The sequence below is a fragment of the Corvus moneduloides genome, chromosome 13, assembly GCF_009650955.1.
Source record: "Corvus moneduloides isolate bCorMon1 chromosome 13, bCorMon1.pri, whole genome shotgun sequence".
Taxonomy (NCBI): Eukaryota; Metazoa; Chordata; class Aves; order Passeriformes; family Corvidae; genus Corvus; species Corvus moneduloides.
The window spans coordinates 17,147,727-17,160,398 of NC_045488.1; the positions used below are offsets into that span (position 1 = coordinate 17,147,727).

The 12,672-nt window shown below is 38.9% G+C and overlaps 1 protein-coding gene across 10 annotated transcripts in view; it reads right to left on the reverse strand.

Moving 5' to 3' along the window:
• HERC1 (HECT and RLD domain containing E3 ubiquitin protein ligase family member 1) overlaps positions 1-12,672 on the reverse strand; it is a 101,489-nt gene that overhangs the window by 14,538 nt on the left and 74,279 nt on the right. For 7 of the 10 annotated variants that reach the window (XM_032122726.1, XM_032122725.1, XM_032122731.1 and 4 more), the window contains 14 exons: positions 11,843-11,967; positions 11,371-11,591; positions 9,908-10,176; positions 9,338-9,390; positions 7,906-8,106; positions 7,100-7,274; positions 6,643-6,913; positions 6,037-6,250; positions 5,040-5,296; positions 4,384-4,511; positions 3,049-3,176; positions 2,283-2,483; positions 1,327-1,457; positions 192-391 (listed from right to left, as the gene is read on the reverse strand). In XM_032122726.1, coding sequence (XP_031978617.1) covers positions 192-391; positions 1,327-1,457; positions 2,283-2,483; positions 3,049-3,176; positions 4,384-4,511; positions 5,040-5,296; positions 6,037-6,250; positions 6,643-6,913; positions 7,100-7,274; positions 7,906-8,106; positions 9,338-9,390; positions 9,908-10,176; positions 11,371-11,591; positions 11,843-11,967 — 2,574 coding nt within the window. The remainder of the gene's footprint in view (positions 1-191; positions 392-1,326; positions 1,458-2,282; positions 2,484-3,048; positions 3,177-4,383; positions 4,512-5,039; positions 5,297-6,036; positions 6,251-6,642; positions 6,914-7,099; positions 7,275-7,905; positions 8,107-9,337; positions 9,391-9,907; positions 10,177-11,370; positions 11,592-11,842; positions 11,968-12,672) is intronic. The other 3 variants (XM_032122729.1, XM_032122728.1, XM_032122732.1) reach the window with 3 other exon arrangements.

The window sequence follows — 12,672 nt, forward strand, 5'->3', positions numbered from 1 at the left end:
AACAGCTGGTAACACAACCAGGCTCATTTTTTTAATCTGAATTCTGGAACTTCACAAATCTCATGGCAACTGACTTACTGAAGGAATGTTACTTAAAAAATACCAAACCCATTTCTTTGTTCTGGACACTACAGACTGGTAGAAAAGACCTACAAAAGAACTACAGAAATAACAACAAAAAAATGACTTACGTAGCTAACAAAAGCTGGGCCTTGGGTCCCTTCCCTGGCAGAGCACACCAGGCAATGCCATTCACCAGAGCTGGGTGGGACAGTGAATGCAGGCGCCTCCAGCATCCTCCCAGACAGCCCCAGAGCTTCACTGTTTCCTCTTTGGCACAGGTCAGGAGAATCTTACCAGTTGGATCCCACTTCATACTAACAACCATATCCTGTTGGATTTAAAAAAATGAAACGCTGGTATGAAGTAACACAGTAGGGAGGAGGAAAGTTAACTCTCAGAGCTAATGTAACTTTTAACTACTAGTAACAAAAATATTTTCTCATATAAATTACAGATAGTGAATTGCAATAATAAAGTCATAGCGATACATTTCAGAACTATCAAATTAAAAAGACTTTAAAAAGTTTGCTGAAAGAAAATAAATGGAAAGCACAGAAAAAGATGTTTTCTTTTCACTGCAAATCTTTTCTTGATTATTTTTCCCCCAGATGTAGCTTTGAGTCTGAGGTAGGAAAGGAGGTTAGCCCCTAGTAAGAAGACAGGTACAGATTTATTACCACAGTGTGCTCCTTCTGGGATTGCCCTGCTCACACACTCAGAGCAGCTCTTGGAAGCATTCAAGATGCTCTCACTACACCTACATTTGAGGGAGTTCTCTCTCAGCCTAACAAATAATTCATGGACTATTCATGACTCATTAGTACATAATGGCGAAGCGGAGATGCTAAACCTCTGCAACTGCCTATTTAGAAAAACACCTTTTGCTTTGCCCAGGAAGCTGAACTAAAACATGTGACATGATCAAAATTAAAATTTATTATGAGTACTTTTACCAAGTAAAACAATTAAGTCTTTTAAGTGCAGTCAGTGCACAGCTGTGTGCTTAATTCACTTCTGTCACTGTAAGTACACACTTCACAGTCTCTGATAGTGAATAGGGTATCAGGTTCATCATTCCTTTTTTTTACATTTGGTACACTGGTCCTTCAAAATACATTATGTTAATATATGTATCAGCAATAGGTTGTGAGTTTTTAAAATAATCTGCACTTGTCTTTATAAATAGCTTTCAAATAGAGAGAACAGCTTAAACAGATTTTACCTACAAAAATTCAACGTTAGTTTTAAAAAGACCAGCTCTACCTTATGCGCATCGATGAGAATGACTCCTCCTTTCTCAGTTGGTTCCTTTGTTCCTATAAGCAATTTTCCATCTGAATAGCCAACAGCAAATGGTCTGTCTTCATTGAACCAGGCCAGGCACGTGACAGACACTGCATGAACAGACAACACAAACATTTATTAAACTAAACTGAACTTCGTTCCTGCCGAAGAGGTTTTTGCAGTGCAGTTGTCTAAACTGTGAAGTGCATAACAATGTCCCCCACCACCAATGTCACTTAACATACTTTTGGTCTGAAAATTTTCTTGAATTTATATGGTAAAGATAAAACTCAGTGTCACTAACAACAGCTGTTGAGATTGTTCTGTAATACTTTTCTCAATTCTTCTTTTTATTAAAAAAATGGAATTTATATTCCTGGCACAGTGAAAACAACTATACCAGGGCAAAGAAAAAAGGTAGACTGAATACTATACATGTATCTCATGTATCCGAGACAGGCTTCTGAAAAATGCTCTGAAAACAACTTGCCTTCCTTAGCAAGTAGATACTGCTTCACTTGATTCTGCCAAAAAAACCCCTGCAGGCTTACTGAAGAAGCAATATCCACACAAATACCATCAAAGATGTGCTACTTGATGTCCTCTGGGACTGGAACTATAAAGGAAAAATGGCAATCATTCAGGAATTCAAATGACACTGACTACGTGCTATATGCAGACAGAGCAGACACTACAGGGGATCTCTACTGATTGTCCACAATGGCAAGGAATGGCAGGATTTTTACCAGGTTACTACAAACTGTTTGCCTCTGCTGTGAGGGAATCAGGGTGCAGAGATCCCATAGACTCTTCTCCTCCCATGAACCAGAAATCATATCCCATGAACAATAACCAAAAATGATTATATACTTCCTTAATAAAAAGTGCCAAGTGTGTTCACACTTTCAATTTCAAATACTGATCCAGTCTCTTACCATCCTTTCTGTAGCAGTGTTCCAGTTCCACCCGGTGCATAGCTGAAATATCCAGGACTTCAATAAGTGCCAGAGATCCATCCATGCGCCCAATTAACAATAATTCTGGAGCATCCCCTGTCCATGCTGCAGCTGGCCCTTCTTCTGGCCAGGCTAGGGCAGATACCCAGTGAGGCTGAAGATCTAATAAGCCTTTTCCTCCTAGGAGATCAAAAAGTCTTTTAAAACTACTTCATCTTCATAAAGAAAAGAAAACAATAATACTTTCCATGGGAAAGAAAATCAAGAGATCTTATTTAGACCTAGGACATACTACAAATTCACCTAAGTTAAAAGAATACAACTCAGCGGTTCACTAACTTATGCAGACAAAATCTAGGTAACAAATCTCAATTATCATTCAAGTTAGACAGTTTTGTTATGGAAGGAAGCTGAATTCTTCAGTACCCAGTAAATTTATACTTTTCTTAGGGATTGTCTATTACCACAGGGTAACTGGTGACTTTCATAAGTGCAAAGCAACACAATGAAGCTTCCAAGATTACCAATTACAGAGTTTAAAAGTCTTCCTCTCAAAGGTGCGTATCACACATCCACTTGGGGTTAGTGCCTTGCTCTACTTAAACAGGTTCACAAGACACTGTGGGAGATGCTAGCATTTTAAACTGGGCAGTTAAACACTGGGGTAAACAAACATGCAGTGACCTGGCAAGCTCCCTAGGAATACGCTGTACCAGGAAGTGCCCACAGGCAGTTCAGAACGTACCATTGACTTGCCAGATGTTCACCATCTTTTCTGTAGCTCCAGCCAGGTACTTGCCACTGATGCTCCAACAGACAAGAGATAAACTAAGGTCACTGGGTGACCCCAGACTTTCTTCAGAATCACCTTCTCTGAAAACAGAAATATTAAGATAAATTAAGAGGGCATTGCCTTTAAGCAGACAGTAAAACCTAGAACTCATAAAATATATGAGCTAGAACCTGAAGTCTTGCCATCGCAGCAGATTTACATAATACGTTTTTCTGCTCATAGAATGACATTCCCCCTAAAACCACTTTAAGTTACAGAATGAGATACGACTTATTTCCAAGATATTTCAAATTAGGTTTCAAATAGAAACTCTTTACCTTTACCTACTTATTTCTCAGATTTGACATCTTCAGCGAAGGCAAACTTTTCTGGGAAGTCATGAAATGAAACAACAGCTCGGATAAGAAATAAAAGAGGCACATCTTGCTATCAAATCTACTTTAAACTCTTCCTCCTGTTACACAATGTTGTTACACTGTTCTAAGATTCAATTTTGAAGTCTGCTTTGGCTAACTGTAACAGGGTCACAGATACCTTTAATTGCCCTTAAGATCATACACAACAGCCACATTTTTTACTGCTTGCAGTACCGGAACAATGAAGGCCTATAATACTGTTATAGTATTCTGGTTATTCCTTTTAAGGCCACATCTAACATCAGCAAGCAAACAAGAACTAAGCCAACCACTAAGAAATTGTCACAAAACAACCTTGTAGTTCACTATCGCTTCTTCATTCTTCCAAGTTCAACTCACCTATACTACACTAAAGAATTAGATTTCAATCTTTCCTTTTGCTTTCTTCTTTTTTGGACACACCCAAATGAAAAAAAAAGTACTTCCAAGACACTCATGAAGAATTACATTTAGTTCTTGTATCTCAGAAGCCAAAATTCTTTTTTCACACTTGACTCAAATGACTACACTTGCAATGATCATGTTATATGTTGGAGCTGTCCACTGAAACCCACTGAAGGGATATTGATATTCCCTTTTCTGCTATATGACAGTCCTATTATTTTACCCATGTCTGTAGGAACCCAGGGTTACATCAATTAATTAAGGATGCTTTTAAACAGCATTGACATGATCTCTATAAAGAGACTCTAACCAGGCTGATATTTAAGTTCAGTTTTAAGCTATTTAATTTATTTTGCACGCCATAAACAGTGACAAAAAACAAGTGAGAGATTTTAAGTGCAGGAGATAATGAGAACAGCCAACCCTGCAGTATCTTGCACAATTACAGCTTAAACTAAATATCTGGCAGCTGTAAAGAACAACTTACAGCTTGTTGAGCACACAGGTCTGTTGCAAGGAATATTGCTTCTTTGTCACGTTCCACACTCTGATGGTGCCATCATTTCCACTCGTTGCCAAAAGTCCCTTTTTATTGCACCAAACACATGTCATGACCTACAAATACCAAAATAATAATGGAAAAACTGGAATTTAAAACTCACTAATATTAAGCAAACACTAACCAATGAGACAGGTATTGAAATACACTGTAACAACCAACCTAGATTTATTTTTCTACTTTTATAGCATTATTTACTGCAATTAAGCAGGCTTGATAAGGATGCCATGCTTCATACAGCCCCATGCTCCAGAGGCTGCTAGTGCACAGAATACTGCACAAAAATGTTAACTACTATGACAGAAAAATTAATGCAAATTAAGATCTAAGAATTATTCAGAGTGATCCTGTTGACTTTATATACCATAAGAACACTTTCCTGACCCCTTTAACTGAAGCCTCAAAGCATCAGAGGTGCAATAACTTAAATCAAGCAATAACTTAATCTCCAAAGAATTTTGAGGGAATTCATCTCAAAAATGATGTGGAAAATCATTTCAGTCAGTGTATTTTTAAAACAATACTATTTTCCTCTGCCAAGGAGAGCATCACAGTGGACGTGGTCCCGGGCGGTTCACGCTTACCCTGTTCTGGTGAGCCTCGAGCTTGATGAAAGAGCACTTGCGCAGGTCTCCACCCATGTCGGCGAGGGTCTGTGGCACGCTCTGGTTGTCGCGGTCGTGCGCGGCCAGCGTGCGCACGAGCTGCTGCGCCGCCCACTGCCGGTGCTGCGATGACAGGCGCGACGACAGGCAGCACGCGGCCAGCGCGTTAGCCAGCTCCAGAGGGCCTACAGCAGAGGGATCATAGGAAGGATGGGCATACAAATGGGCAATTAAACCTGCTTAGACAAAACAGTGAGACGATGCCTAGATGAGTACCACACAGAGTTACAAGAACACAGCAATAGCCAGCATTTCCAGAAAGAGATTAACAAGCATCTTAGCACAACGTTGCAATCATGTGAACTATAGTAAAAACACTCTTCTGATACTAATAGCAAAATAACCCCAGTTCAATTTTCACAAAAAGAACCTTAAGAATAGAATTATAAATAGCCTTATTTCCACCACATGGAAAATGGTTGGTCAAAGAGTGAGTGCTTTCTGAACAGGAAAAACCTCCTCTGACAGAGACCTGCCACTGTCACTGCCCTATCCTTCTCTCTCCATCACAGCAATAGCCTGGGGGAAGGCACAGCTGTTGCTCTGTGGCTCCCTGGAAGCAGAGGCAGCACAAATTTCTGCCTCAGACACAGGACTGCACTTGGGGAGCAGCAATCAGCTGTTAGCCTCCTTAATTTCATCAGGAGGCACAACAAGGCTCGATGTTTCAGCTCTATGGCTTTGAATGCATGCTCAGACTATATTTTAAAGTGGTAAAAGATACAATTATGGAATAAGACCGTATTTTTAAGTAAAATGTGTGTCATAAACTGTAACATTCCTTTGATCAAAACAGGTTTTGTACATCTTTAAGAGTGTATCGCTTTGTACATTATTCTAGCAAGTCTCTCCTTTATATATAAATGAGGAACTGAAGATCTAGTGAATAGTATTTAAAAACAAAGTTGTATCATACCTTTCTTTTCAATTTCAGCTTTATCATAGTTTGGCCTCAGTTTGGCCCCTTTGTCTGCCAACAATGCTACAAGTGCTTGAGTAACCACAAAATTTGGAGATGTGACAAGTTTGTTTTCTTCTGCAATTCCTCTTAAAAAACTTGGCAAAAATTTTCTCTGAATTGGATCATCAACTGTTGTCAAGTTCACACCAGTTGCTGCAGAAATCAAATTCTAAAAAGAAATAATTGATGATAAATAATCAGAACAAACAGAACTATCAAATTTATAAATATTTTTAGTTGCATAAATTGTGCGTAGTGTTACAGCTTTTCCTTTTTTTTTTCCCTGTGCTCCACATAAAATTGACTCAATTAAAAAACCAAAACCTTAACAGGAAAACCCTATGAACACAAAAAGCACATCCATTTTCCCCACTTGAAGAGAGTACTCAGCAAAGACACATACAGTTACTTGATTTTTACCAACAGTCAAACATACCCCTGGTGCAAAGCCATGAACAAGGACTCTAAGGAGGATCCTCAAACTGAGGGCAGTCTCACCCCAGTTGAGAAGGTGAAAGCACAAATAATCAAAGTAGTCTCAAGTAAGTACTGAAGTCCTACCTGCGTACATAACTGCACCAGCAGCTTTGCAGCACTGGGAGTGTTTGATGCCAAGCAGCCAACCGCAGTGCTCAGGTAGGCAAGGCAAGAGATGGGCTTGCTGGTTTTGCTGTGGATGCCCCTGGATCTCTCTGTCGAGCTGGACACCGTGGATGGGCTCGTGGACAGGCCTGCTCTCCCCGCTGCCGCCAGGCACATCAAACGAACCAACGTGCGGATGTCTGTTAATCCCAAGGATTCAAGGCCAGCTGCCAGGCTACAACTGGAACCACTGTGGAAACAGATATAAAAGCTCAAAAAACCAAAATCGATGAACAATTTTTCTCTTCGCAGTATTATGTAAGTACAGAAATGAGAATCGCTTCCCCAATGAGTTTAAAACTGCATCCTTCTAAAACAGAACTGGGTAACTGGCTACAAAAGGAAAAGTGGAAGTGTTGCCAAGGATGCCACAAACCTGACAGACAGAAGTGAGAGAGCTCTCATAACCATTGTTCTTGCCAGGAGCACTTGCGCAGCAGCTGTCACTCTTCTGAGAGCCATGACACGGTCGTGTGGATTTACCAGGGCAGCTGCTTGTTCTCCTAAGGTTATCCTGCCAGAAGAACTTTTTTCTATTGAGCCATGACAGCCTTGGAAATAATGATGATTTGCATTAGTGTTTAAAGAAAAAACAAAACATTATCATACAGTAATAAGCACAGAAGCAAAGCTGGCCTAAATTACTCATTCATTTTTCAGTATTTCATACATACAAAACTACAACGATAATGACTGAGACGAAAATACGCTCCTGAAATACACTCCATGAATTAATTATTCCTTATTTTCAAAGAGACATGAACACAACCTGACATACTCAAGTTAATTTTAGTTCCTCTGATTCCCTCTTCCATCAGAAGGGACTACTTTTAAATCCCAACTCAAAAAACCCATTCATTGAGTTCTGCAAATTATGTTACTGGCATCTATTGTTTGACTACAGTAGTAAGTTTTATTGGCAAAATTCAAGCCTTCTGCCAATTCATAATGCCTCACACTCCTCTCTCTAATTTTCCTGTAACAAAAGGACAATTTAGAGCCAGTCTTCACTTCCTCGTGGTGGGAGGCAGAAAATACTGTCACAATGTTCCTGGCTTGGCCCTAGAAAAACCACACCAAAGTAGAGGAGGTGGTGATATCATTATCATGTATCGTTACTGTTGTTGCTACTGCTATTGTTATTATCATTATTTCTTTAAATGAAATGCATTTTAAATGTACCTATTTGCATCAATGTTTCTTCCATACTGTTGGTGGCTGTCACCATTGCAACTGAAGCACCCAGAGGGTCACTGTCAGGGAACTGAACGGGTTCGGGCACAATGCGTCGATCATTTAACCCAAGAGGCCCAGCCAGTAATTCAAACTCCTCTTCTCCTGTCAGCTTTTCATCTTCGTCCACATCTAACATGTCCCAGTCTTCTAGAATTGGAGAAATATAATTAGGCTTGGTTACAAAAGCTCAAATATTAAATAATTTCAATTAATTAAAAGAACAGTACAAGATATGAAATGTGTACTGTAATCTGCAGCACAGTAGGCATTAAAAACTCATCTGATGTTGACATAGGCACAACAAAGTAAATCAGAAAAACAAAATCCTGTTCTTGCCCCTCTCTATTCAAATTGATCTTTACACTGCAGCTTTAAGGAAGATTCTCTGAAGTACCAAACTAGCTGGTCTTTAAAAACACAGACATTAGAGGTCATCACATACAGCACAAGACAGCTCCAACACCTGGAATATAGTGAAAAGTGCTGACATACAGTTGTACTTTAAATCATGGTAACAAGTGCATATTCCAAAGGACTGAATAGTAAAGACAGATGTTAGAAAATTTCTGGTCTTCATATTTATCAAAAAAGCATGCATTAGTTCATGAATTATAACTGAACACCCAGGCTTGCTTTTCCTTCCCAGGGAATAAAAAAACCCCAAACAACAAAGAAAACCACTTTAACTGCAATTCAGTGAGGCACTTCCTTCACTTGCCAACCATTTACACACAAGTCAGCTTACATTTACTGATCTCTCCTGCTCTGTCTCCCTCCACACACAGTAGAATCAGAACACCTTTGATCTACAGCAGACAGACTTGCCCTAAGTACTGTAGCACTCACATTGTCTCAAATAGACAAATGTGGTAAATCACTCAGTTGTGATCACAGGAGCTACAGAAAGGACCAGAATCAAAGAATCACCCAAGACAGGTTTGCTACAGACACCAGAAATAATCTGTTTAAAGTGAAAGCCACCCTCAGGACACTCTCAGCTCGGACAAAGGAAGAAAAATTAAGAACAAGAGTTCTTGTTGTGGCAGTGTTTTGGGACACCAACTTACACTAATTTATTTCTCCCGCAAAGGCAGCTGAAGAAAGATATTTGAACATAAAATTTAGTATGTGCAGCTCTGGATGTAACATCTCCTCACAACACCTTATCACCCCAAGCTAGGTATTTGCCATTTCAGCTGCTTACACGAAAGACAGGGGAAAGAAGTCACTGATTTTTTTTTTCTGATTTGAACTAAAAAAATCCCCAAAACTAAAATATTGTATCTAACTGGAAGAGATTTTAAAATACACCTTCAGGTTTATTTGCATGAAAGTACCTTTTAGAAAACACAAAACCCCATGCAACTTAAAAACATACCTTCATAGACACTGTCTTGTTTACCTATTAGATCAGGAGCCTGGCCTTTGTACCTGTATGAAAAAATAACAAAGAAAATTACTGAGCGGCTCTAATATTTTGTAAATACACATAATTTTAAATTTGGTTCCCTATTTAGTCTAACTTTACTGTTAGGTCTACATGTATTTACGAATGATTCTAGAAATGTCTAGTAACAGAGGAAAGAGAAACAGGTAAGACGGCTTCCGAAAGTGTGTGCGGAGACACAAGCACTTTGCAGTACTAATGTGTAGAAGTCCATAAGAAAATATTGGAACTGTCAGACAAAATTGATAGAGAGTTTTCAAAAGTCACTAGGTAGTAGGCAACATCCCAAGAAATTATTCCTTGTTTTTAACTTAAAAACCAGAAATATCAAGTCAATCTTTTTTTTTTTCTAAATATGCATTTTTTGAATACAGAGAACGATTTTAAGTATCAGAAAACCGTGCTAGGAATTCTTATCTCTTAAATCAAATTCTTAAAATGATGATGGCTGGTAAAAATGTTTCGTTTCCTTTCTTTATCCACTGTCTTATATTTCTGTACCTTTCAGAGGTTGATGTTTTAGATTTACTCTTCAGGGCTAGGTATTTCTCTCTGCACATGCCACACAGTAAGTAGTAGGGATTTCCACTGCCACACTCCCCCCCAAACCAGCCGTCCACGTAGGAGCCGTTGCTGCGGTAGCCCTGGCGATTGGCACTGCGGCCGCAGCCAGGGTGGTTCCTCTTCATATGCTGGTTGAAGCTGACCACGCTGGATTCACACAGCTCACAAACCACTACTTCTTCTCTGTCCTCAGATTCACAAACGTGCTGCACAGTAAGATTTTCACAAATTATTTGTACAGAATAAGTGTCTTCACCTTAGATATAAAACATGCCAATATTCTTAGGTGGATGTCCCTGCACATTTCTATCACTGAGCGATATTTATATGGTTGACTTGTACAAAAGCAAAGCAGAAACATACAATTTATGACATAATGATGACCACCTCAGAACAGGAAAAATATTTGGAAGTAAAGTTTCAGAGGAGACAATTTCCTATTTAATTTTAGATTGACTCAAAATTCTTGACAGTATAACTTTTCATTCGTAACCCTGTCACATTCAACACTCTCTTTATCTGGTTCTCCTCAGAACTTGTCTGAAACCAGATATATAAAGGAAAAGGATCCTTTTCGGTTTCAGACAATCAGATTTTACATTTACTGAGCAACAACAATTACCATTTGTGTCAATAAATACCAAGGTTTTATCTCAATATGAAGTTAGTTTTTCATAATTACATTCCTGTCCAAAGTCAGTAATTTCATTGAGATGTTTAAGTGAAACGAGTGCTCCGAAAAATTCAATATGCATCCTGAAACTTGCTTCCATATCAAAGCCAGGTAACATCATAATCAGGAGATGAAAAGCTGAGTCTTTTGGGTTGATTGTCTAATTTGACACAGATAATCCAAAGATTAACAAACCACTGTTATTATATTTGTTTTCCACCACCAAATAGATTTTTAGTGCTCTATACAACAATTCAGTGAGGACTGTCACCACATCCTTCCCAGAGAATGAAATACATGGCACAATTAAATTAAGAAAAACTGATTTAAGTGCAAATTATGTTGCTACAGATCAACTACTATTAGTAGTAGCAGTAGAAGAAACATTTACAACTGTGTTCGTTATCTCACACAGCTAAGCCACCTGGGACACCTACTTGATTTCTAATTGGTATCATCAGAACAACTATACAGGTTCTGTTCTCATCTTTCAGGGAAGGGAGAAGAAAAACTACATACATGTGGAAGTGCAGAGCAAGAAGCACAAGAAATCACTATTTTTAATCTGAAAGTGATGCTATGGAATACAAGATGATTTTAAGCATTGCTGGCACTTAGTAAGATATTTTCAAACAGGCTATAAGCATACACATGTTACTTTAAATTTAAAAATATAAGCATGCAGAAAGCAGTAAGTTAAAGCAGCCCCCGCTGCAGTCACACACACCCAGGTAGGCCAATCCAGTACCTCTGGGATCCACATTCCCAGAATATCATTATCACTAGCCAGGTCTTGCCCAAACATAGCTTCCATTGCTTCATCATCAAGGTCAATCTCCAACTCCTCATCCAAGTTGAAGTCATACAGTGTCCCTGGATCTTGCTGCAAGGAGATCCCTTCCCTGCGGCTCTGGTTCCTGTGGGCCTGCACTGAGCGATACAATCCCGCTCAAGGTAGGAAAAGAGAGAAAAAGGAAAGCAGGGCTTTTATTTTCCATGGCAGAAAGATGGCTGTACTTTCAATTTCCTTTTTGTTTTCAACTCTTCTGCTAAACAATCTACTTATAACCACATAAAACTCTTAAATATATGTTGGCACATATATGAGAAGGAGTTTTCTAGATGTCATGCTAAGTCCCAGCCCCGCTCCTATTCTTTCCTGGATAAGCAAAGCCCTTGGAATTCTTTCAGTCCCTTACCAGCACGTGCCAGCAACGTTCGGGCAGCTAAATCAAATTTGTGTCTGCGTGTGACAGCCGACCGACTTCGAGAGGGAGGTCCACTTGCTGCAGCTGCATTATCCACATGATCCATATTATCAGGGCTACAGGGATTTGTAATTTACAGGTGAATCAAACCAAGTTTTAAACAACCGCATACAGTAACTACGTCATATTTATTAGCATTTTTTCCTTTCTTTAATGGAAGAAAAAAAAAGAATTTGGAATTCAAGAATCTTCAGTTTCAATGAGCACATATATACCGTCTTTTAGACTGTGAGATTTACTTCAAACAAATTAGGTGCAGCCATGTCAACACCTATTTGATCTTCCAGAGTGCCTAAGCATGGCAGAAACTTTGCAGAGCACTCATTTTATACTAGGTTAATTCAGCTTGAATTAGTTTTTTCTCCTCTTTCAAAGAAATAAAATCAACATCTCTGTTGTTGCTGGCTGAGTCCATCTGCCTTTGGCCTTACACATGAATTTGCCAAAACATGGATTTAATGGAATTTTGCTTTATTACTACGTCTTTTAGTTAAAATGCAACTATAAGCCCTCAATTTTTTCATTCTTTTCTTTTTTTTGTAGTGAAGAAAACATGCTCAGTTACATTCTTCCCCAGTTCTGCACACAAATAGTACTGGAAAATAAATGCACCATGTACAGCTAATTCAATTACATCTTTCCTTCTACTCATGCTGTAACAAAATTCTAAAGCTGCATTACAAAGTAGCACTCTGTCAGCAACAATGAATTAGTGAGATTTCCAGTTTCAGGAACACATTACAATCAATTACAAGATAATT